The sequence below is a fragment of the Zonotrichia albicollis genome, chromosome 10 (assembly GCF_047830755.1).
Source record: "Zonotrichia albicollis isolate bZonAlb1 chromosome 10, bZonAlb1.hap1, whole genome shotgun sequence".
Classification (NCBI taxonomy): Eukaryota; Metazoa; Chordata; class Aves; order Passeriformes; family Passerellidae; genus Zonotrichia; species Zonotrichia albicollis.
Window position 1 is genome coordinate 28,668,178 of NC_133828.1, and position 26,886 is coordinate 28,695,063.

At 33.5% G+C, this 26,886-nt stretch overlaps 1 protein-coding gene across 7 annotated transcripts in view; it reads left to right on the forward strand.

The window, feature by feature from the left end:
- The window catches only part of LOC102060500 (sodium channel protein type 2 subunit alpha), a 66,959-nt gene extending 41,290 nt beyond the window's left edge, over positions 1–25,669 (forward strand). For all 7 annotated transcript variants that reach the window (XM_074548579.1, XM_074548581.1, XM_074548578.1 and 4 more), the window contains 10 exons: positions 5,924–6,044; positions 6,632–6,786; positions 7,688–7,861; positions 12,175–12,297; positions 14,470–14,751; positions 17,009–17,062; positions 18,238–18,375; positions 20,076–20,180; positions 21,275–21,545; positions 22,388–25,669. In XM_074548579.1, coding sequence (XP_074404680.1) covers positions 5,924–6,044; positions 6,632–6,786; positions 7,688–7,861; positions 12,175–12,297; positions 14,470–14,751; positions 17,009–17,062; positions 18,238–18,375; positions 20,076–20,180; positions 21,275–21,545; positions 22,388–23,580 — 2,616 coding nt within the window. In that variant the 3' untranslated portion in view covers positions 23,581–25,669. The remainder of the gene's footprint in view (positions 1–5,923; positions 6,045–6,631; positions 6,787–7,687; positions 7,862–12,174; positions 12,298–14,469; positions 14,752–17,008; positions 17,063–18,237; positions 18,376–20,075; positions 20,181–21,274; positions 21,546–22,387) is intronic.
- The last annotated feature ends 1,217 nt before the right edge of the window (positions 25,670–26,886 follow it).

Sequence of the window (26,886 nt, forward strand, 5' to 3'; positions counted from 1 at the left end):
ATTACTCTAGACATTGTAATTATGGGTGACTGAGGAATAAATTGTAATATTTCCTATTTTTTTAATCATACACACTATAGTAGAAAATAACTCCAGTCATCAATCGTTGTTTCGAAGGCTAGCTCTTTTCTTTTTCTTCCCTCCCCCCGCCCCCCATTCATGCCTTCATGGAAACCCTTTCTAATTAATTTGCAAGTTAATCACTTCAAAAATCTGCCAGAACCTATTCTGGAACCTGATTGCAATTTCTAATACATATAACTAGAAATTTGAGGACACCTCATTTTGGATGAACGATAACTTACATTATAAAGTTGCTCACTGCTTTAGAGGAATAATTGGCTGAAAGTACCTGCAAGAAGTGAACATTTCATTGATACATTGTAGAAAGATTTTTTTAATTATCAGAAAAGAGAAGTGCAATACCCAGTGAGATAATCATCAGAAAAGAAACAGATTTCTGCTCTGAAGAAAAGATACTCAAGATCATTACCTTTGAAGATAAATAAATTAGAAATAGCGGAAGGGGATAATTTGGTTGGTTTTAACATTAGCATGTGGATGCTGGTTTTATTGTGAAATGAGTAAATATGCTAATCTTGCCAAACATAAGACTCCTAACTATTGTATCTTGTATACAACTTAAAAACTGTTTGTTAGAGCTGATTGACAGCTTTATAAATATAGTTTTATATTTCAACATCAAAAAATAATTTCAAATATACTTCTCAGTTATGGAAAACTTTTTTTACAACTAAAGAAATACATATACCTACAGGCCTCAGTCATTCACCATTCCAAAAACCTTTCTATCTACAGGATATGAACAGTAAATACAAATTCAGATTGGAGAAATAAGACTAGTCAATAGACTTCTGATGAACACAACAGATGATTTTGATAAAATTAAATATATCCTTCATCATCGAGTCTACTGAATTTTGAAAACTATTAATAAATTCAGTTTTCTGATTGGCTTCATCAGAGCCTTTGTGTCTAGATGAAGTGAAAAAGACAAGAACAGAGTTATTGCTTTCCAAAAAGATAAGCATCTTTATAGGGCTTCAATAAATTTCTTAGCCAAAACAGACTCAGCAGGACTTCATCAATTTGTTGGATTTTTTTAAAATCATGTTTAAAATTCCCAGCAATAGTAATTTTTTTCCTAAAACTGACTAGTTCTGGGAGACTATCTTCAGAAGTGACAAATTATTTAAGTTATAGACTAGCTGTGGTTAATGATTTAAACCATATCTCTGGATACACTGACGTTCCACTGTCCAGGCACTGATACAATCCTCATTTGAAACAATGAGATAAAGATTATAGAAGTGTATAGCATACTAAATCTGAACTATAAACTTTACACAATGTGATCATTCATCACATTTGAGTTGAAGAGAAATTAAAGATACTTATTTTCATCAAGACCAAGGTGCTCTACTATTATTAGAGAGTGAAGGAGGAATGGGAAGGCATACATCTTCAAAGTATTTTGCTTCCTGTATGTACATATTTTTCAAATGAAAGAGGTAATCACATAGTCAGTTAAACAAAGACTAGGACATGAAATAAACAAAACCCTTAACATTTTTATTAATAAGCATTGAGGACTATATAAATACAGGAATAGTTTCCAGATCTGCTAACCATGTCTTAGTTAATTTTATTCATTCCACTTTTATTTATGATTCAGAATTTTTGTGTGCAGATTAGTAGTTCTAGCTTCTATATATCTAATTTCTCTAAAATAAACTAACAAGTTCTGTAGAAAAGTTTGTTTAACATGTCAGGTGGTATGTATTTCCCTTTTTCCAGCTAATAATAAAATATTAATAATTATGTTTTAATTGTGTTAAAGCCATGTTTGAATTAGAGATTCCAAAAAGAGAAAAACTAGTGATCCTGTGTATTGAACTTCACTACCTACCATTCTTACTTCTCACAGGGGTAAAACCAAGCTGGAGCAATCAAGAATGCAGCTCTGGTGCTTTTTAACCAGGTAGAGCAACGTGTCACCACTTTCACACAGGTTACCTAAGCAAGTTATACATATATATGTATATATATATATAATCACTTTTTAATGGATTTTGACTGGCCTGCATGCTATTCAGCTATGTACCTTCCCTATTCATTGCAAGAGTAGAAACATGCACAGCTGCTCTCTGCTGAGTCATGGGACTCAAGTCACAGCATGGTCAGGTGGGATTGGCAAACCCAACATACAATTTTTAACTCCGCTAATGGTTTTTCTGAATATTTAAATACAGTATTTAGCAATAACTGCATGCTCTTCAGGTTTTGAAGTATGGATCATAAACGTACTGGAATGTTTTATGCTAAAGAAGCCAAAGAAAAAGGGAGCATGCCTAGTTTTTAAAAAATAAAAACAACCCTTTTTGATTCAGCCCTTATAAATGTAAATATTCAATGAAATGTGTTAAATATTTTGAAATAATTTCTGCCATGAGTTCAACTCCTTAATGAATAACATTTGAATTATTGCAGTAGCTACTGATCTAAAAATTACAGTTATACTTTTAAATCTACAATGCACTGTAATGCAGATCTTCAAGATGCTACGAACTACACGCTATATTCATTTGGACAGTGCATATCTTGAGTTTTCTAAACTGGTAGCAAAGCAAACGATTTCATAATTGCTAAAATTATACCTAGCAAATAACTCTCCCTAAAGAACTATCGAAAGCTAAATATTTTACAACTTATCTTTTCTTAAACCCCTTTATAAACAGAGGTGCTTGGAATGTGTTTTGTGATAGCGTTCCATAAATGAGCTGGGGGACTTATTTGTGTAAATTAGAAAGTCTAGGGAGTAGTCAGCACCCTTTTTATAAAATTGCACTTCTATTTATCCTAGGGATTTTTTTCATTATAGGCAAACATGCCATTGATGAGTAATTGGCAAAGCCTTCAAGAATAGTGACAGCAATTATAACACAGGAGCCAAAGTTACGTGAAACTAAGGAGGTTAAATGATTCTAGTAAAACGAGGCATCAAAATTTGGAGGGGATTGAAAGCTGTTTTCCTTCAGGCAGAGTTTCACTGGCTTCAAAAGGATCACCAAGTGCTTAATTTTATTTATTTGATCATAGTGTGGCATGATCTACCTATTGTGGTCTAAATTGCCCAGAGATGCTAAAAACATTCATAAATTTTGAACCAAGATATGCTTCGAACACCAAATAAAACTCTAAGGAGATTTTAAAATTATATTCTAACATTTTATAAAAGTCAAAGGTCATAAGATCTGAGATGTAAAGCCAGTTTAGAATCACTTTGGAATCATCAATCTCCATTATTTTATATTTTTTCACTCAATTACAGTGCAGCTTTCAAGACTGAAAAGATAAAACCACATGGCTGAATTACTAAAGGCAATTTGTAATGGCTGAATCCTTTTATTTTATTGTCACTTGAATCATGAAGGCGTTTGTAAAGCTTAAAACTTCAGTAGCCTGCTCTTGCTCTTATTGAAACTTAAAATAGAACCAAATGAGAGCAAGACTGGGTCTTAAGTGAATGCATTTTCTTGTAAATGGGCACATTAACACGCTGTTGGTCAAAGCTTGTTTTAATGATCGAAGCTGTTGATAAGAGATGCACTGCTCTGAAAGAACATTATGGAGGCTGATTATACATACATTAACCAAGTATCTGGGTGGGTGATGAAGCATTTTTATCTTTTATATCCTACACAAAAATATTTATAATACTGTTTTCAGAAAAATATAATCCCACTGAGGTAGTCTGATTGTTTCTTTTATTTTTGTGTGTGATTTCCACAGTATTGCTCAGGCTTCTGCTCTAGTCAAGCATGTTGTTTTGCTGATTCAGGCCTTGAGAATGCTGCATCATAAGCAATTGCTTTCAAATGTTTCCTTATAAAGGAAAATGTGATATCATTGAAGATGCAAATAAATATTTCCAGGGCATGGTGTGTTCTAGAGGCTGATAATCACATTTATGAGCTGATAAGAAGATTGTGCTAATCCATCCTGTATCTTGAGCTTCCTATTAGTTTTATTAGCTTTATTGTGAGAAAGAATATTATTAATGTCACCTTATTTAAAAATGTATTGGTTCTTTCCTAATTTAGGGTCTTGAAGCAAAGAAGAGGAGTTTTATTAAGTAATGATGTTTTTCTCTTAATAATGCAGTTGTTTGAGATTACATGAAAAATAATGAAGAGAGTACTTTATGTGAAAATTACTGAAAAGAATTATAGTAGTTTTTGTTTGTACTGGTTATAAGTTGCATTTCTGGCACTTGGTATTAGCAACTATGCTGACAGAACTATCTGCAGCAGAGTTTACATGGGAAGATGCAGTTTAAAATTTGACTGCCTTTTAATTTGCACTCAGATTTATAATGGATGCCTACTATCTATGAACCTTTATCTTGCTACTATTAAGTCAATAATTTATTTAATGATGATGGAGCAGCCCATGAATTAATTTTACTTTTCCTAAGTTGATTACGACAGAAAATTATTTTTACAATATTTCAGTTTTATTTAATGAAGAAACTGCCTATCATTCCAATGGAAGGTTTCATATTCCTTGGTATTTCCATGATATACAAGAAGAGAGTTAATTCAGCAGTATTATTTTTAAAAGAGAGACAGCCTTATGTGTGGATAATAAGTTGGTGTGCTAATAATGTTTAATATAGTGTACATTACCGGGTATTTTTGTTGTTAATGTAATAGAGAAAGTGAAATTTAAAATATTCTCACAGTGAGATATACAGTATTTTAACTCAGACTCACAGACTTACGTGACCAGTAATAAAATTATTCCATTTAGAGGCAACATTGCTGAAACTATTTTACATATATAAATTTCAGAAATTATAGAGGAAGTGCAATATGAGAAGTTAAACACAGTATTTTTGGTCACAATGCAGCAACAACCATGGGACCTGAGGTCTGAGAGACCTGATATTGACTACATATTGTGTGTGCAAAAGGCAGCTTCTTGAAAATTATCCCTGAAATTATTCATCATTCAACATGATTTTTTATAAAACTTGATTCACATCATGTAGAAGTTAAACATGTGGAAATAATTCCTTCCAAAGCTGTATTAAGATATATATGCCACTTCATTTCTGGCAGAAAAGGCCCTAGCTGCCAATACATTTTCCTGAAGAGAGTGGGTTTCAGCTGAAGAGTTAAATAACTAGTTTTAATTTTCAGCAGTGTCTCCAAAGAAGAAGAGAATACATGGAAGTGCCTCTTTCAAGAAACAAGTTACTGTTTATTATTTGTTACAAAGTCTAAACAGTATGGGATCTTCCTATTCTAAAAATATCACTATCTTGAAAACTAAATGTGACAGGTTGTTGATATTAAGCACTCTCTCAACAAAATTGTGCAGAAAGGTCTTCATACTTTCTAAATATGACCTTCCTCCAAAGGTCAAAGGACATGATCAGTTCTGCTTAGCTAAAAGCACAAATCTGCCCAGCGCTGGAATGCCCTTTTGTTACATCAGTACCTGCAGCATTTATAGTATTTAAGTGAGAGGTGCATTTTACATCCCTTCTCAAATTCCTGTGTACAACTACTACATGTGATAGATCAAATGAATTTCACTGCCACGATTTCTTTAATGTTGCTTTCTGATTACAAGCCTTATTTCACAGTCAAGGAGAAAGTATTTTGGATGAAATAATTACAACAGTCCAGTCAACTGAAAACAATTTACAAACACTATGTCTGGGAAACAGAATTATAAAATTTACATGTCATTACTGTGGTTTTACTTTTAATAATGCATATTTATAAATTTGTCGTTCTTTAAAAGTTAGACTGGCATGATTTGATTCAGTACCATTGTTTTACAGAATATGTATCTAATGAGAAAAAATTGTTCTGTGGAACTTTACTTACAGAAACTAAATGCATCAAGCTCATCAGAAGGCAGCACTGTTGATATTGCTCCTCCTGGAGAGGGCGAGCAAGCAGAAATTGAAAGTGAAGAAGCTCTTGAACCAGAAGCCTGTTTTACTGAAGGTTGTAGAATAACTGTTGACTTAGAGATGTATTACTAAAATGACATTGTTACTAAGCACATTTAGCTTCTTGAGGGTTTCAAATATGGTGTACTTTCAAGTCCTCAAAAATCAAAAGAAAATATTTTTAGCCCAGAATGGTAGAAATCTGATGAAAAAAAGTTTCCCTAGGCTTTGAGTAACTTCATATATTTGGCCACTGCATACAGCTTGTAACTAAGAAACTTCCTTAACTTTTTTACCGGTAAAATGCTTTTCAGCTATTTGAAAGGGCCCTTGAAATTTGGAAGAAATAAATTTTTGTGTGACTCCATCATCAAATAGAACAGTTACATGCTAACAGTCAAAAATATTGATTTTTTTTATTGACTTCTTTCATAATTATGTATACCATAGTCTAGTTTCTCTCCAGATTAGTTTTCTTAATTCAGATATTCATCATCCTGTGTGATGTGATAGCCTATTCATCATTCCATTTACTTTTTAGAAACCGTATAAAACCAGTAAAAGCTGTTAATATATATTACAGTAAATATTGACTTTGAAGTAATTGGCTTTTGTATACTAACATTTCTTAATCTAATGCAGGTTGTGTACAGAAATTTCCATGTTGTCAAGTAAGTATAGAAGATGGCAAAGGAAAAACTTGGTGGAATCTTAGAAAAACCTGCTACAGCATAGTTGAGCACAACTGGTTTGAGACTTTCATTGTATTCATGATTCTCCTCAGCAGTGGAGCACTAGTAAGTGAAACAAAATTGCAGATGCTGAAGTATTTTGAGATCACTTAGGAGCAAAAATCAAATTTGCTTCAGAAAGACTTGCTTTGCTTGTAGCTGTATAAAACTCCCTAAATTTCATTGTTCCAGACTGGAATGAAACTTGACCCAAACTTGAAGACAGCATAGCTCCTCAAAGTTTAAGTTGCCGGCCAATTTTCAGCATGTTTGTCAAAAGATTTGAGTACAAAGTGGTATTGTTAACTGTGAATATATAGCTAAATATATTGGTTTAAATCTTGAATTCCTCCTAGTCTGATCTACTTTTTGAATTTTGCTTGTGAAAGACCATACTAAAAACTGGAATAATTACTTCATTCTATTCCTATTTTGAAGGCAGGAGATATGGAAGACTGCAGCAGCAAATTAAACATAACAACCACTATCCAGAAAGATTTGCATGAAACTTTCCAGCTTCACTCAAGCTGAACATTTGCTACAATATCAATGTGCATAGTTGTATATTCTAGCAAATACATTACTTTTTAATTTGATTGTTTAGACATAAGTTTTATCTAACTGCTTTCTGGAAAGCAATATAAATATCTGTAACAGATATATAAGAAAAGGGGGGTTTTCTGTCTATATGAAAGTTTCTTTAATACCACAGAGGATAAAAAAAACTGCCCTGAGTTTCTTTCTTCGTTCATTAATAAAACAGATTTTTTTTTTTTTTTAACTCCAGACAGGTCTCCTATTGTTCCAATTAGTACTATGGTTAAAGATGGAAAACATATAAAATAAGAGAATGAAGAAAAACAAGGGGAAATATTAGCTCTTCTCTAATTAATTTTTATTGTTTATTCCTTAATTTTATCATGCGTGTTCTGTGAAACAGGTGTAACACCTCAATATATTTTTATAGGCTTTTGAAGACATATATATTGAACAGCGCAAAACTATCAAGACCATGCTGGAATATGCTGACAAAGTTTTTACGTATATTTTCATTTTGGAAATGCTTTTAAAATGGGTAGCATATGGTTTTCAAATATATTTTACTAATGCCTGGTGCTGGCTGGACTTCCTGATTGTTGATGTAAGTACAAATTAACATTTTAGAATTCCCTACAGAAAAGTTTCTGGATTGTAGCATTCATTAGTAGATTAATACTATAAATGTACAAAAAAGAGTTCCCATTTTATAGTTGCACTGCATTAGTAATGGCCTGCAGTAATTTGGAGGTGTTATTTAAAGTCCATTCATATGCTAAAAGGAAAAGGATGGCTGCCTATCAGTTTGTCCATTCCTCATGGTTAATATTTTCCTACAAACAATGTATCAAACTTGAGATTTTATGAGGAAAAAATCTAATTTTTTAGCATGCCATCATTAATGAACTCTGACCATGCTATCTTATTCCTCAGAAAATAAGACAGTTCATTCTTCAAGTTTCTTTGAACACTTCAGTTTTTCAAATGAAACAATTCATTTGGTCTAGATTTTATCTAAGTTCTCAGAACTCTTTAACTGAAAACTATCCTGTAATCATTTCTGGTAAAACCAGAAAGTCAGTGGCTATTTGATCTAAAAAATAATTGGTTTTAATGGACTGACAATCTGCAATAGCTAAATCAGCTATGACTTGGCAGGGTTTGTGATAGAGGAGGATACAAGGCTTCTTGGCTGCCTTCCCAGCTGTGATACACTTCTGTGCAAAGGCCTTGCTTATGTTGTCAGAAGGGATCAAAGCCGGTTTTGCTCTCAGAATATTTTGGTCTCTTGCCTCACACATATCTGACCCAGTTCATTGCCTATACATGTCCTCAGCATGGAACTGAGAGATGGCATCTGAGGGCAATTGTGCACTTAAAGTAATTTCTGCCCATGCTACCATATTTCTTGAGATATTTGCATAAATTCTGGTCTCTTCAATACTTATTCCATATGTATAGAGAAATTTATCATATTTGTAACTCCCACAGGAAAAAACCCCTAGGTAGAGTGGCCCATAATTCAAAATATATTATCTCTTTTTTTCTTACCAGACTGAGTTAGTTTTGTTACACAGTAATCTCTAGCTCTGTCCTGAAAATCTACACTAGAATAAAGCAGTGTGAATGGTTTTCCCAAGAGGATGTTAATGAAGTAGAGAGATGCACTCTTACAGGATTGTGTTAAACAATGTTGGGTTTTTTTCTAGATAATCTACAACTCATGTTTTAATTATTCTTTTTGCATCTTAAAGCTAACCAGATTATTCTAAGCCCTACTCTGTGATTTCCTAGTTTAACCTCAGAGATGCTCTTATCTGAGCAGGCTTTCAAATTTAAAAATATATCACTGTAAGGAAAGCAGCTTATGTTGCTAACTTTTTTCCATAGTTCATAATTTTTTTAACAAAAACATGAATATATAAATTGGAACTTTCTACTGGTGAAGAATTATTTTCAATGTTCTAGCAAGAGGTAAAAAATGCCTTACTGTGTTTAAGGCTAACTCAGCAATTTCTTTAGCACCACCAGCACTTGAAAGAAATGTGAGCTGATGTTATCTTCCTATAGAAAAGCAGCCTCTGCACTGCTTTAAGTGGCAGTTTAAAGAGGTGTGATTCAGCAGCATTCTGCCAGTGAGAACACCAATGTCTCCTTCTTCAATGGAAGTGACTAAAGTTAATCAGATTGTTTAATTCCATTCTCTAAAATTATTCAGGAGTAAACACAGATAGTCCTTTAGGGCTTTGACCTTTCATATCTCATACACCTGAGTCTCTCACTGTGACAAGTAGCCACAGTTGCTTTCACTGATTGTGACTAAATTAGATTTTGAAAATTACACTAAGAAATGGTAATTTTCAGCTCTGCCACTTTACAGCTGTGATAGATGACTCTTGGTACATCTGCCTACCTCAGTTTAAGACTCTATCATGCCATCTTACTGTACAGCCTGACCGAAGATCTTGAGCAGGACTGTCACTGCTACGCTTCTAAACTTTTTTTTTTTTTTGCAACAGAGAGTCTATATTAGAAGACAAACACAAATGAGCAATCCTTCAATTTTAGGAGATCTATCTTTCTACCATTTTGAGTTCATTTTAGTTTCTTAAAATTACTGCATCTGCATGCATGAATCTATTTATCAGTTTACAGATACATTTACTTTCTCACATACTGGCAACAAAACAGGTGGAACAGCTGAGAGAAGACCAAGTTAACAAGACTGAGATCACCAGAGAAGTACAGAACAGCTGTGTATATACAATAGAATTCCAAGCAAAACTTTGCATCTCAGATGAACTGTCTAGAGGAAAACACATTGTTTCCAATAGATAAAGTATTTCTTTGAGAAAAAACATAATGTTATGGTATAAGAGCACTATCACCATGTTAGGAAAGCTGCCAATAATCTGAAATAGGGAGCACAAAGAAGACTGAAGAATTTTACAGTCAGGACGTAAGAACTGCCAGTACACACAGTGCCAGTGAAGGCTTTCAGGAGCTGCTGTTACCTAACAGTGTGGAAGGGGTCTTGTTTGTGAAAGATAGGTAAGGCACAGTGCAAATTTGGGGAGGCAATTATAAAATGAAGGAGCCATTAATGTGAGTTCAATTTCATAGGACACCTTACTCTACCAATGAAAGAGATATTTTTAAAATATTTGTTTCATCATTTATTTTTAATTAATAAAATGTGCTGTCTTTACACTAAGGTTTATTGTTATGCCTGGGTACCTTGTTGATTTAAGTGAATAAATTAATATTCTATTAAAAATCTAAAAAATTCCATCTCTTATTATCTCTGGAAAATATGGGTGACTAAAGACAAATAGGATTCCTCTCCCTGTAGCATCACAGGAAAAAGAAATTGTATTAATGATAATTATTAATAATAATTAATGTCAATATTTAATATAATGGCTGAAAAATACTTATCTCTAGTAAGTGAACAGACTTCAGTTACAGATAAAGATAATCAGTAAGATTTTCTTCTTAATATGCTTATAAATCACAGCAAGTTCCATTTATTCATTAGAGCAATAAAATAATAATTACCTTTGATAAAAAAAATTACATTCTGACAAAAAATCCAGTTGAAATGTCCAGCAATATGAATTCACTAAAACACTATTTTCTGTTAGATAATATACATAGCAACATAGCAATGAATAATTGATTTGTATTTGCTCTTGGACTGGCCTTCTTAGGCATGGTCTTGCAACTCTTGTGTTTGAGATCCATCTAATTGTTCTTTATGTTCTTTTTTCCTAAACACAGGAAACCAACTTTTCATATAATGGTCAAAGTCTTACTACCATTATCAGTGAATTCCTATTTCTGTAGAGTCTTTGAAGAGTTCTTTAAACTGAGGCACAGAAATTAACATTTGAGAGATTTTCTTAAGAATCAAAATATGCCTATGCTCATTTACATGTCATCTATGCTTTTGGTGGTAGAAATGAATAAAATATGAGTAAGGCATGGGTTTTCCTCACCCCTGTCTCCAAAACTGCTTGAAGAAAATTAATCCCTTCCATATTAACACTGTCTAAAGCTCAGTTCCATTTGAGGAGCAAATTAATTGCTCCTTACTTAAGTGGATTGTCTTTTAACAAAATCCCAATAACATGCATCAGGATCTTAACAGTGTTGTAGATAATAAAGCTCTTACTGCTATAAGGTGAGCAGCTGTTAATATCTATCCCATAATATTTTTCTATACTTACAAGATTTCAAAATAAAAACCAGAGACTTGCTAGGCAAGTGAGATAGTACCACCTCTTTAAATACATATTTGTGAAATATCCTGGTCATTGTTGTTATTAACTGTTCCACTTAGAAGTAGTATTTTTAACAAATATTTGTAATTAGCTACTACAATATTCATTATATTATTAGTGTTTATTGATGTTAGTGTACATAGATATTATTAGTGTTTATTAGATGTTATTATTTATGTTAGTGCTTATAGGTCATTGTTTACTCATTGTTATATATTATTATTTATATTATTGTTTGTGTCATTATTAGTATTCATAGATATTCATAATATTGACAGATGTTAATAAAACAATGTAATGTATTCAGAATTTTAAATTGTTTGAAAAGTTGAACCTTAATGAAGTTACAGAACGTATGGCTATTTTGTCCTTAAAGTTTCCTGAAAATTTTATCTTTCACCAACAGTATACTTCCATATGACTGTTAAACCCTATCCAACCATAACAGACAGACATTTAATAGAATATATTCCTTTTTTAACCATGCCTTGATAAGACCTCTTGCCTTTCCAGCAAGTATGAAAATGGTGACATTCTACAACTTGTCACTGTTGATTTGTTGCTTGAATTTCTGTTCTTTTAAAATAAACAGTGTAGAACTATTTTTAAAATGTTTTTTTTCTGTATTTGATAGGTCTCATTGGTTAGTTTAATAGCCAATGCTCTGGGCTATTCTGAACTTGGTGCCATTAAATCGCTACGGACATTAAGAGCTTTAAGACCTTTAAGAGCCTTGTCACGATTTGAAGGAATGAGGGTGAGATAAAATGAATGAGTCTGAACAAATGTATGCATACAAAAATTGATGTATTAATGGTTACACTCATGCTTTCTTCAAAGAACTCCAACAGGCATGCAAAAATGTGTGGAAAAAGGCCTTTCAACATGTCCTTACAAACAAGACTAATGTACGCCTTACATTTGGAAATTAGACCTTGAGCTCATTAAATTTGCCTGCTCACTGCTGCATAGTTGTGTTTTCCCAGCCCCCTGACTGTTAAAATTGCCATTGATTTGTGGACCTAGAAAAATAAAAGGACATGACAAATTTTGCAGTAGAGGGTGGGAGGTTTTTTCCTACAGTTTATCTGGGGAATTTTTCACTCAACTTATGTAGCTAATTTCAATTCTATTAGTTTGTCAGTGGTTTAGGATGAAACACAATTAGCCAGAAAGCAAAAGAAACCACCAAAAGGTGAAAAAGCTGACAAGAGTGACATATCAGAAACTAAAGCATCACTGTGTCTCCCTGTCTACCTGCCTGGGAAAGAAATCCCACAGTATATACTGTAGTATTACAGAGAGGTCTTTTTAAAAGACACCTGAAATTAGGATAGATTTGGAAGTACAGAAGGGGAGAGATTAGAAATAATTTCCTTAGCTAGAGACCTTTTCCTTCATATGAATGTAAAGAGCACTAAAACCCACCTGTTGAGGAGATTGGCAGAATATGAAAATAACAATCTGACAAAAACAAACAAACCAAAACCACAGTAGACCATGCAACTTACTGAAAAAAACTGATACATAAAAAATTAAAAAAAATTAAAACTTTATTGAGAAATGTCATTTTAATCTTTCACCTCAAAATATCCCAGTACTGCAATACATATTTATAGTTCAGTCATAGGTCTTCATCTGCCAAATAAATAACGTGGTTCCTGTCTGGGTAAGGCTGCCGATATCCTAGCAATGGTTACACCTGCCAGTGTAGGGAAGAGTGTCCTGTGCACATCACCATCACCACTGTTCTACATGATTGGCAATACAAACAACACATCAAGCGTCTACCTTATGAATAAGCAAAACTTCTGTTGATGCTAGACTACTTTTGGTCAACTTAGTGAAATGAAAAATACTACCTTTTTCAAACCCACACACAAAAGACTACTGCAGTCTCTACTGATTTGCTAGAAAATTATTGCTTGAATATCTGCAACTTTCTTTTAGCTGAATTACAATAACTTGTCAACTTATTGACAACTATCAGTTGCTGTTCAGCTTATTTCTAAAAGTTCTGTAGCTTTTTGGTGATGCCTCATGGGCAGCTCCTCACAGCACAGCCAAGAAACCACAACTTGCCTCTCACCCAGCTAACCCTCCCTTTTGTAGCACTCTTCTTACTGGACACAGCTGTGGTCTATTAAGGGCAGGCCTGTTCCCAATCTTTGGTCATTAGTGCAGCTGCAACTCCTCAGGTGTGAGACCACCTTCTGCACTATTTTCTTACATTCTATCCCTCCACAATAACTAAGATAAAACTTTTGTCCAAGAATTTAATCAGGTCTTTTATTGCCTGTTGCCCATACACAGAAGCTCAAGGGAATTAAATGCAACCAATTAAAAAGAAAAAAAAGGATACATGTAAGAGCAACTGTAATGAGCCCAGGCAATTTAAAACCAAGACTTAGAGCAAATGCTGTTAATAATGATTAAATAAGATATCCCTAATTTTGTTGCATTCTGTGTGCATAACTTTTCTAATAATAAAATCATTAGTAATGATAGCTTTACATGCAGACATTTTTATTTAGTCTTCCACATCATCATTCTTTGAGCTTTTCATGGTTTTATTTTCTATTTATGTATTTTAATTTATATTGCTGGAATTTAACATTTATTTCTCTCTTTTTCTCTAGAGCACACAAATGCTAAGAATTCATCTTGCTACTAACAGGTTTTCTTTTGCTTTTTGATTTTTTTCAGACTTTTGCATTGTCTTTGTTTCCATCTCATTTTATTTCTTGCTTTTTCCAATCTCATTAGCATTTTATTAAACCTTCATTAAAATTTCTCCCACAAATTTTATTGTAATATTTCAACTGTCCATCCCATAATAATACTGTTCTGAAATTTTTGAAGTATTTTCAAGTATTTTTCATTTTCTTTCTGTAAGCTAAGTGGCTATTTTGTCTAATTTGTACACTAGGTGGTTGTAAATGCCCTTGTAGGAGCAATCCCATCTATCATGAATGTATTGCTGGTATGTCTTATATTCTGGCTAATCTTCAGCATCATGGGAGTAAATCTTTTTGCTGGGAAATTCTATCACTGTGTCAACACCACAACTGGTGAGATGTTTGATATCAGTGATGTCAACAATTATACTCAGTGTGTGGAACTCATAAAAAGCAATCAAAGTGCCCGATGGAAGAATGTGAAAGTAAACTTCGATAATGTAGGAGCTGGATATCTTGCTCTGCTTCAAGTAGTAAGTAAATGTATACATTTTCTTTTTGCTCTTTTTAAAGGTATCTAGGAAAAATGGGCAAGTTAAGACTGTAAAGCAGAGGAATAATTTCTTCATAGCAATAATGTACAGCTCACGGAACTCTATTACGTTGTTTCTTATATTATTTTTTTTAATGATAGTAGAGTAATTTTCCTTTCCAAGACTAGAAAATAGAGTCTCAGGATGATGATAATAATAATGTGAAAATAGTAAGTGTAGAAAATAAAAGAATCTCTTTAGGGGTGTACAGTATAGAACTATCATATTCCTTAATGCTTATTAAAGAGTCATTATAGTATACTATATAAGTATTATGTTACTTCTAAATTTAAATAAGTATTATCCTTGTGAAATACTGGATGTTATTGCATAGCATATTCATTCCATTAATTACTACTACTTACACAAAATCTGTAAATTGCATTTCTCCTTCAATTACTTATCTTATGCACTGTTCAGAACTGCCTTTATTCTAAGTACTGAGTATATTTTATTTGTGTCAAAGAAATAAAGACCTTAGCTCTTTACAGGTTCCTTGATGAGAATGGAGCTTCTAAAGCTAGGATCCGATTCAAAACACAAACAAGAAAGCATGTAATTATATTTAGATGATTGTAGAATCACTAGTCTGTAAGTCAACCTACAGCACCACTGAATGAAAAGATATTTACAGTTCTGATATGCAAAGTTATCTAAGAATGATATGTTTGTCCCTTCTATCTCAGAGCCAGTCAGTATTTCTAGCTGACCTTAATTCCAAAATTAACTACCTAGATTAAAATGTTTTGCCTGTAAAGGCAATGTGACTCTTATGTGCTGAGTAGTAGCACTGAATGATTCCCTGGCTTCAGATATCATGGCCATCATTGCCTCTGAAGATGTGTAAGGAAAACTGCTGCTCTTGAAGCTGTGTATAAATGTCATCTGTGTCATACATCCAGACAGTCTAGGTCTTCAATAACTACTTCACTACTGGGAACCTTTCATTCTTCTTCTTGCTCCTTTTTTTAAATTTTTTTTTTCTGATTTTTCATAATTTTCCTTTTCAAATATTCCTTCTAACCTTTACTTTCCCCACAGAGGTTAAGGGATCTTTGAGCATGTTTTGTGTCACATCTTCATTTGATTGCCTCCATTAACATTATTCCTTCGCTCTTCTGTATTTATTGCTCTTATCTAACTCTGAACCTTTCCTAATATTGCTATGCAAAGTGCACCAAATGGCTGGCAATTGCCAGATGAGCCAGAAAGATGTGTGAGGCCTGGCTTGAAGCACACCTTCTTGGTAATTGGCATTGCACTGCAAGATTCAGGAGGATATGAACGCTTCCAGAGTGCCAGTTTCTGCTGTGGAAACTGGCATTTGTACCAAAGCACCAAAGCCATTTCTGGCAAGCACAGATGGAAATATACTCCTTGGAATGGTTCCTCTCCTGAACCTCCTCAGGAGTGATGCTCTTTGTTCATTTCACAGGCTTTTTAGCTCTTTTTCCTTTATTATGAATAAGCTTGGAAACCCTGGCTAGTGGTTGCACACTCACATTTTCAACTAGCATTTCGCACCAACTTTGGTGTTCCTGAAAAAAATGGACATCCTGCAATGCATTAAAATAAACTCCTTGGAGCAATGATGGCAGATCTTTTTACTCTTTACATCTCTTACACGGTTCACTTTTTGGTCTTCTTTAAAACAAATCTCTCAGGAAACAAAGTATATTTTTACTTTGAACAGTCTATTCCTTTTAGCTATGTGGGATTAAAACATTTCTAAAAATACCAGGTCAGTTTAGACACAGAAAAAACCCCATTCAGACGCATGTTGGTTTCTGTCCAGGAGTTATATTAATGATGCCATCAATTCATGTTGTAAAGTTAAAAAAATGGCTGTGGCCATGAATGATTCTAGTAGATCCTCCTTACATATCTCCAGCATTAATATCTGTCTAAATCTATCATTCTTCATCTGCAAAGTAAACATCTGCAGCTCCAAACATACTGTCAACTTGTTGACATCTTAAGAGCTGGTTTTTAATATTATTTGAATAACTAAAAAGAAAATTATTAAAAAAACTAGTTTTACTAGAAAAAATATTTATGACACCTGTGTTGACAAACATGGTTCAAAAATTTAGAAGTGATTTTATTAAAAGTGGAGGCCCAGATAAATAAATAACTTAGTTATTTTATGTATTAAGTATTTTTATGGGGAAGATAAACAATTTTCTTTTATTTCTAGGCTACTTTCAAAGGATGGATGGATATTATGTATGCTGCTGTTGATTCACGAGATGTAAGTGTAAATCTTTCAAAAGTCATCTTGATTATTTTCTGAGAAAGAGTATAAAATTTAAACAGCTACATACACAACAAAGAATTATAATCAACATAAATAAATATTTTTTTGATTCTCAGAATTTTTACTGGAAAGAATCTCACTTCCTTCTGTTTAGCCAAAAAAGCTAAATTAATTTAAGTGGATTTTTTTTTTGTTGTTATAAAGTTAGTGTAATAGAACAAATAACAGATTTTCGACAAATTCTTTTGGTAATCATAAGTATGAATTAATTTAAGATTATATTATGCAGTTATTAAATAAGGAATACATTAATCAGGTTTTATAATTTGTAACTGTGCATTTTGTTGTTTCCTTAGGTTGAGTACCTATGTTACCTAGATATTTTAGTGCAATTAGATTTTAAGACTGAAGATCACCTGCTAAGCTTTCTGGGGATTAGTTTTTTATTTTGGCTACAAAACTAATACTCTGTTTAACTTACACAAATGGTCATGTTAGTGATATCCAGAGTAAAACACTCTGTTTCATTAGCATTTCTACACTCAAGCTTGTTGTGCTCTAGAGGTGCAGATGCTCGGATGTGGCATCCAGATAAACCGAGACAATAACAAAATCTTCCTTCAAAACTTCCTCAATTTAATGGATTTCACAAAACACATATTCACTAGATATTTCTTGAAAGCAGCTGTTCCTAGCTGGATGTAAGAATGTTCAAGCAAGACCAAAAGAGTTCCAGGGAGATTTGGGCAGTAGTAAAACTTATTGTTTCTGTTCCATGATAATATACTGAACACAATATAAAATATTTAGATTTCTGCTAATAAAATTTTAAGTATTAATGACTGCTCTACATCCCACCTTGCTTATTTCTTCTATATGAGGGACTTTTTATATGTGTACATATAGAAATATATCTGTGAGCACATTTACTTAAAAATTACATATGAGCAATATTTCTGTCAGCTTCCAGTTCTCCAGATATTGATTGGAATGGACAAGTTGGATCTTTTTAATAAATTAGTGCTCTTTATAATAAATTAGTGCTCCTTTTAATAAATTAGTGGTTTTCATAGCTTTTCTGTCTGAGATGGCATATACCTAATTCTAAATTATACGTATTGTTTTTTAAATCTAATATTCTCATGGGTAATAATTTTTTTTTTTGGTAGGTAAAAGATCAACCTAAGTATGAAGACAACTTGTATATGTACCTCTATTTTGTCATCTTTATCATATTTGGATCATTTTTTACCTTGAACCTTTTCATTGGTGTTATTATAGACAACTTCAACCAACAAAAAAAGAAGATAAGTATTTAAAATATTTCCATATTGGTATGAATTACTAGCTATAAAGAATTAAAAAGTTATTTCTCTAAGGCTAATAAAAATCAAAAGTAATTTCAACACTTGAAGTAAAGTGTGTCTTAAAAAATAATAAATAATTATCTATACTAAAATTTGTGGATGTGATTCTGAACTTTGCATTTTTTGCTTTTTGAGAAATGAAAAGTTGGTTCATAATAATTTGCAATTTGAGTGTATAGTTAAAATGAGGATGTGAAAAGTGATCATGAATTATTGGTTTGATTAGATGCACTATTATCTGGAATGAAATAATTTATTTTTCAATTTACTCTAAAGTATTAAGATAAATTAAGGTATATTCATTATAATTAGTCTTACAAACTCTTGATGCTTAATGAAGACAAAATATGGCATTGTGTTGATACAGTGAATAACGGATCTGCAAACTGATTTAACAATAAGTTAAGAGTAAGTCAAATAGACCTCTTATGAATAGGCTTGTAGGTATAAGTAAAAATGTGCACATAAGGGCTTTTTTTTCTAACACTTCTATAAGAATGAGATTAATTCATTAGACACAAATACAATCTATAATTTTTATCAGTAGTAAAGCAAAGATATACAGGGAATAGTGGTTTCTTTCTGTGTATTTTTGACATGAAAGTGTGTTTAAAATAGTTGTATTGATAGTGCATACAGTTCAGTTTTAAAGAACCTTAGAATATAAAAATACAAATAATCACATTTAAAATATTTTGAAGCCTCACAGTTTTTAGTTTTCAAATGTCAGGGTCATTCTAAATTTTTGTGTGCTCTGAAAAAGCAGTTTCATATGATCTGGTTTTTTTTTCAATCACCAATTAAATAACAGCAATACCAGACAGAATCTCTGGTAAAAGAAAACTGTGAACTACAGAAATTTTCCCTTGTGAAAGTACTCTTTAGTTTCCTAAACATGTCTGGGGTTACCATCAATTTTGTGATGCTTCAGGCTGTGATGGCCAATTTAGCAGACAGTGATGCTAACATTGTGCTTCCGTCTGACTCAGTGAAGATTCATCAATAAGCACAATTCACCTATACTGGAAGTCAGTCAGACACTTGCACATCTGACTGGCAGCATTTGTGTCTGCAAACAAAGGCTGATTTGAGTTTATCAAGGTTCCTTCCAGTGGTGTTTTAATTTGCTATGGCATGACATGAATTACTTTTCCTAATTTTACGTCAAAGGTGGGGGGTTTTTTTTGCTGTTAAAACCCATGGATTAGATACTAATACACTCTCCTAACACAATTTCTGCCTCAAAGTTATGCCTCTTTTAGTTTTGTCTAGCTGTAATCCTGAAAGTCTATGCAGAAGATAGGCAATGCAAGGCACTAGTTATGTTCCTATTCACTAAACATATCCTAATCACCAAGTTATTGAACAGCACCAGTAGTGCAAGAATGCTTTCAGCCATTTCAGCGAAAGTGAGCATGGAAACATTGGAAAAACTCAACTGCCAAGCTGACAAGGCACCAGTAATGGGTTTTTCCTGTGTGTTAGGAGTGTATATGTGCATCCACCTTATAAACACCTGAAAAAAACCCCTTCCTTTTTATATAAATTAAATATAATTTAAATATTATATTACAGGGAGATATACTGTAAATAAATGTTCTATGTGTGGATAATAATTAATTTTTATATTATTTCTTTACTTTGGAGGTCAGGATATATTTATGACAGAAGAACAGAAGAAATATTACAATGCAATGAAAAAATTGGGATCCAAAAAGCCACAGAAACCTATACCGAGGCCAGTGGTACGAGTGATTTGATTTTCACATCCCTTAAATTAAATACTCATTTGGGAATATAGTCTTGTCCACAAGATAAGGTTATAGGTCTGGAAAGAAAATATTTTTTCCATTTATTTTCTTGTAATGGTAGAATTTGTCCCTTTTTGAATCCATCAGATTAGATCATTAATATTTTGTTTAAAAACATACACACTGAAGTATGAACAAAATTATTTAATAATGTTAAATTTAATAATGATAAATTTCAACATTCCCTGCCTAAGTCCTGGAAAACCACAATTGTTTGGATCATTTATTGGTTCTTGTTATCAGGGATAAACTTCATTTTCTGTTTTTTCTCCTCACAGAGAATTTGTAGGAAATGGGAATGCACTGGCCCTTGCTGCTGAAGACAGAAAGGGGCACTGGTAATCTATTGGGAAGGACAGATGCAGAAAATCTTGCAGAGAGAAAGAATGTCCTAGGGAGTAAAGCATAGACTAGGATAAATATGTCTCTAAGATAAGACACTACTCTTGTTATTTACTGAACTCCTACATTGTTTAAAAAAAATAAAATACTTGTTGCACCTTATGCACCAAGTGGTTAAAAATAGACTTTCTAAGGAGAGACATATGGCAAAAAACATTGAGCTAAGTACTAAAGAAAAACTAGGATATTACAGTCATGGTGTGTTTGAGACATGTGTCTTCAGCAGTCCAATGATCTCACCAAGCACAATTAGTTTAAGAAAGAAAGAGGGTTAGCATTTTAAAACCATCTGAGAATAAAGAGAAGAAAATTAGCTTTTATTCAGCTGGTACTCTTGCTGGCTATCAATTTACACCACCCATTCACCCCAATAATATTAACTGTCATTGTTATTACTCTTATTATTGCAGCATTTCCCTTCTTGCCTCTTCAGCCAACATTGGTGAACTTCTTTATTCACTCTAGCAAGATGAGACATAAACCAGCATGTGTTAGGCTTATTGCCTCTATTGTGAATGAGTCTCGCTTTGCACTCCTAAATCTTGAAGGGTGTTGTTTTCTCATTTGGCATTTTAAAAGAAAATTATTTTCACTGTATAAACTGTATTCCATCTTTGTGTTTGCAGAACAAATTCCAAGGCATGATCTTTGATTTTGTAACCAAACAAGTATTTGACATCAGCATCATGATTCTCATCTGCCTTAACATGGTCACAATGATGGTAGAAACAGATGATCAGAGTAAAGAAATGGAAACAATTTTATCCCGGATTAACCTGGTGTTCATTGTCCTTTTCACTGGAGAATTTGTCCTGAAATTAATTTCACTTCGCCATTACTACTTCACTATAGGCTGGAATATTTTTGATTTTGTGGTTGTGATTCTCTCCATAGTAGGTAAGAGCAACTCACTTTCAAGAAAGAATTACTGGAAGTAATAGGAAACATTTGTTTCAAGTATGTTAATGCTGATTGTGGAATTTCCTTTTTCCTATGCCCTATGTATCGATTCAGATCTTCATATTATCTAGCACACAATATATGTAATGTTGCATAAAAGATTTTTATCTCTCCCATTAGATTCACTGTCATTTTCCACATCAAAAGACATAATGGAACTGTTTGGCACATTAGAGTAATGTGCACAAATATAAAGAGGAATGTTTAGTGGTATATGCAAACTAACCACAGATTTACTTTCAATACTAAAACTGAAAATTATGTGAAATGGGTGAGATTTTTTACTTTTGCTAATTAAGATCTGTCAGTTAAAATCTAGTGACTATCCAAGGTGCAAATGAGTGACAAATCTGAGAAAGATTGAGCTGATAAAACATAGATCTGTTAAAGAAATCTCTGGCTTGCAGAAATTAAGCCAATATCATCCTTCATAAAGAAAGTGCTTATAGGCTCAGCTTCAAGAATTAGCTGTATTTAAGACATAAACATCCCTTTCCCAATAATTTGAAGAACTACTGAAAGCTTACACAGGGACTACCTACTTGCTATAATCAGTCTTTATTTTACTTATTTACCTTCTCTAGGATAACATTTCAACATAAGAAGAGATGCTTTCACCTTATTAACAGCTTTCAATAAAATGTAATAACTTGTATAATTTTTGCTATAGCATAGAATCCCTACACTGATTATATTGGAGATAGCAATAACTAAATCTTTCTATAGGTAATTAATGAATTAATTTAAAATTCTATTTTAATTATTCACTGTTTTCCCAGGTATGTTTTTGGCTGAGATGATTGAGAAGTACTTTGTATCTCCCACACTATTCAGAGTCATCCGGCTTGCCAGGATCGGTCGAATCCTGCGCCTCATTAAAGGCGCTAAGGGAATCCGCACTCTGCTTTTTGCTTTGATGATGTCTCTCCCTGCTTTGTTCAACATTGGGCTGCTGCTCTTCCTGGTCATGTTCATCTATGCCATATTTGGCATGTCCAACTTTGCCTACGTCAAGAGGGAAGTTGGGATTGATGACATGTTCAACTTTGAAACGTTTGGCAACAGCATGATCTGCCTGTTCCAGATCACCACGTCCGCTGGCTGGGACGGTTTGCTCGCCCCAATTCTCAACAGTGGGGAGCCGGACTGTGACCCCCATAAAGATCATCCAGGGAGCTCTGTGAAAGGTGACTGTGGCAACCCTTCTGTTGGGATTTTCTTCTTTGTCAGCTACATTATCATATCTTTTCTGGTAGTAGTGAACATGTACATTGCTGTGATTTTGGAGAACTTCAGTGTTGCTACTGAAGAAAGCGCTGAACCCTTGAGCGAGGATGACTTTGAGATGTTCTATGAAGTCTGGGAGAAGTTTGACCCCGATGCAACACAATTTATAGAATATAGTAAATTATCAGATTTTGCTGCTTCATTAGATCCACCTCTTCTCATAGCAAAACCCAACAAAGTCCAGCTTATTGCAATGGATCTGCCCATGGTGAGCGGTGACAGAATTCACTGCCTTGACATCTTGTTTGCTTTCACAAAGCGTGTTTTGGGGGAAAGTGGGGAGATGGATGCCCTCAGAATACAGATGGAAGATCGGTTTATGGCAGCCAATCCTTCTAAAGTCTCCTATGAACCAATTACAACCACACTGAAACGAAAGCAGGAGGAGGTGTCTGCTGTCATCATTCAGCGTGCTTACAGACGTCACCTCTTAAGGGTAAAAGTTAAACAGGTGTCTAGTATATATAATAGAAATAAAAACAAAGAAGGAGATGGACACATTATAAAAGAGATAATTATTGATAAACTAAAAGGAAACTCCACCCCAGAAAAAACAGATGAGAGTTCTTCTACAACTTCCCCACCCTCTTATGACAGTGTAACAAAGCCAGACAAAGAAAAATATGAAAAAGATAAAGCAGAAAAGAACTACAAAGGTAAAGACATCAGGGAAAATAAAAAATAATGATCTAAGAATTTTGTTAATGGGACAACTTGTTTACAGTCTTTGCGAATGAATCATCAACTGGACTCCTGCAGGAGATTTATGCCAAACTGACAGTTTTTACACATGTGTGTGTGTGCGTGTGCGCGCGCGTGTGTGCATATATATACATTATATATATACTTAAGGTCAGTGCCTATAACAAAACAGTGAACCTCCATCATTGGACTGTCACTCTGTTAATCAGGGTAAAAAACTTGACAAGAGGTTTCTGTTTTCACTACAGCTGACACTGCTAAGAATAAGGGAAAAGGTGGCTCCCTAGAGAAGATGGAGCATGAAATGAGTGCAAAAAGATACTTTATTTCCACAACATGTAGAACAGTAATTCTCTTCACTGTTTGTAATGCAACTGCCACATTTGTCATATTTTTACAAAAACTGTATTAGTGTATTTATCATTTTTTAATTCACAGGTTGTTTACTATTACATGGGACTATTTTTGTAATAGGTTTTATGTTGGGGAAAGAGGTATGAGGACCAGGAGTTCTACTCTCAGATTCTCTATAATGTACAGATAGGAGTGATTTGCATAGACATGCTGCACTTGTCAATCATGCATAAATAAAAATATGACATTGCACAAAGCTGAAGATTTTAAGGACTTCCATGTTTCAGGGTTGCTCTTAAATTTGAAGTATTCTAACTACTTGTATGGCTGCATCCAGACTATGTGCATCCAGATTAATGTGCCTGGAGAGTCTCCTCTAATTTACAGGAATCTGCAATGACTTATTTTTATGTGAATGACTAAACATGAATAAGTTCATGTTTATGTTAAAATATTTACAGTTCAAAAAATATTGTGCAGTTTCTGCACTGGAAAAATAGCTTCACCAAAATATATCTGGGAGTTCTTTTGTTTTGTTTTGGTTTTGACAGCTGTTCTTTTTTCCTGGGCTATTTTTTGGTTACTGTCTTCTGTCACTATCTCCAATATCCAGTGAATCCATTAAATACCTTTTCCATGTAAATATTAACAGTATACTGTTGTGCATATTTGAACATAGAATTAAATGGCTTTGCCGCATTGAATTGCATCAGATATGTACCACAGTATGGTTAATTTGCAAGAGCTCAACGGGACATGTTGTATTCTGTGTCATAGATAGGGGAGCATCACTGATGCATGTCAATGCTGTTGCTGCTGTACCTTGCTCCTTCACTGTCCACAGTCTCCACTATAGGAAGCCATGTGTCAGTGATGAAGTGAATCAAGTTGTCCACCCAGACCTCATTCTTTCAAATCATTAAGCAATAGTTTGCAGCTATTTATGAGCTTTTTTAGTTTTGCATTTTAAATTTGAAGTGGCTGCTATGTCGTGTAGAATCAGACTGTACAGGCCATATTGCAAACTGTTAAACCTGTTGACAATGTGGTTAGCATATATAAATAATGTAAAGAAATACCATTTGGCAACAGTTCTGTATATAAGAAAAGTGTCTTCAAGTTTAGATCACTGTTTCTTATATTTCTTTCCTCATTCACTTGGCTTATTTTCTAACCACAGTAATTGCAAACTGGCATCATCACACTATGGGGAAAAAAAAGTGAGTATTTGTAGACTATCTTGTTTTAATAATATATTTGCATATATTCCAATGTGAAGTAAATTGTGTAAATCTGGAACCCAGCTTGTTTCCAAATAGTTACAGGACATAGCAAGGAAAGCATTAGGGGAATGTGTGAATTTCTAAGCACTATTTGCATCAGAAATTCCAAGATAGTCTCATAGTTGATTAAATCCTTGCTGTCTTGCAGTGTCTGTTTACATAGTCTACTCTTATTCTTTTTTGAATCACAGTTCACTAGACTTGTACAAATAAAATATTTCCCAAGAAAAAAATGGCACATTTGTATAATCGAAGACATCAGAACATTTTGTGTTTCATGCACAAGCTAACATTAAATGTAGAATCTTTCTTTTACAAATGCTTTTGACTTGTAATGTGTTGGTGAAATGCATGCAAGAAATTGTTATTATCATAAACAACGCAAACAATATTACATATGAGCCAAAAAAATAAAGATTTCTTTTTTAAAAATTATGTTTATTTTGTTTTGTCTCTGACCTTCAGTTGGTTAAAGCAAGATAAAAACTGACTTTGGTACAAAGAAGAATTACTTTCTTTTTCCCTAAAACTAAATACCTTATTATTCATATTTCAACTTCTGTGTAAAATACCTATAAAAAAATATCTAAGAACTTTGATAAAACTGCATTTCTTTTTACCTCTTTGTTATCAGCATATTGTCTGGGAATAAAATAGGATACCTACACAATTCAAACCCCAAAATGTCTCTTAGCCCTCAAAAGCCCTCCTCAGCCATAAAGGCACTCCTCACTACTGCTACCTGAGCTGCCCATGTTTTATGAGTCCTAAATATGCAAATAAACTTTCCAATGACTTTTTTTGTTTGGTCCCATTTAACATTTAGCCAAGTGACGAAATGTTATTGCAAACAGTTGGTTTTACTTGTCTAGTGATTCTTTTTTATTCCAGTAATTCTCAAAATTAATAAATGCCATCTCAGCTGATCTCTCAAGTAAGGGATAACACTGATGCTGAGCTGTGACAAGTAGTGTTCATAACCAAAGTACCTGGATGTTAAATGATAACACAGTTTGACTTAATATGGATGTCATCAAGCTGTTCAAGGGCAGAAAGGTATAGGACACTGAAATACATTATTATCTAATTTAAAATTTATCATTACACTTCAAAATTAACAGTAAGTAGAATATTCCTGGAGTTTACTCACTGGCATGTTTTCAGTGTTCCTTATTCTGTGGATATTATACCATATTGAACATATTTTGGCTGAATATTAAATTTCTCATATAACCATGAAATAACTGATGGAACATTGTAACATTAAAGTCTATCAAAAACTCTAATTCACTGAGCATCAGCAGTTGCTGCAGCTGTCTCTGAGTTGGACAAGTATGCAATAAGGAAGCCATACTTCACTAGTTTACAGAAAATGCTGAGTTGAAAGGGACCCACAAGGATCATTGAGTCCAATTCCTGATGAGGAATGGAACTTAATAATTCATTTTCAGGAACCTGGAGTCTCTTACAGTACTCTGTAAACTGAGGTTATTGCATCCATCTACTACCAAGCATGGTATGTGCAAAAACACTGACAGTGCTTTTGGCGTGGACTAGCAGAAATGCCTGAGGGTCTTGGTCCAACCTGGTCTGTGAACAGGCTCACTTTGAGGGCATGTATTTCCTCCTAATTACCCTTCGCTGCTTCTGTG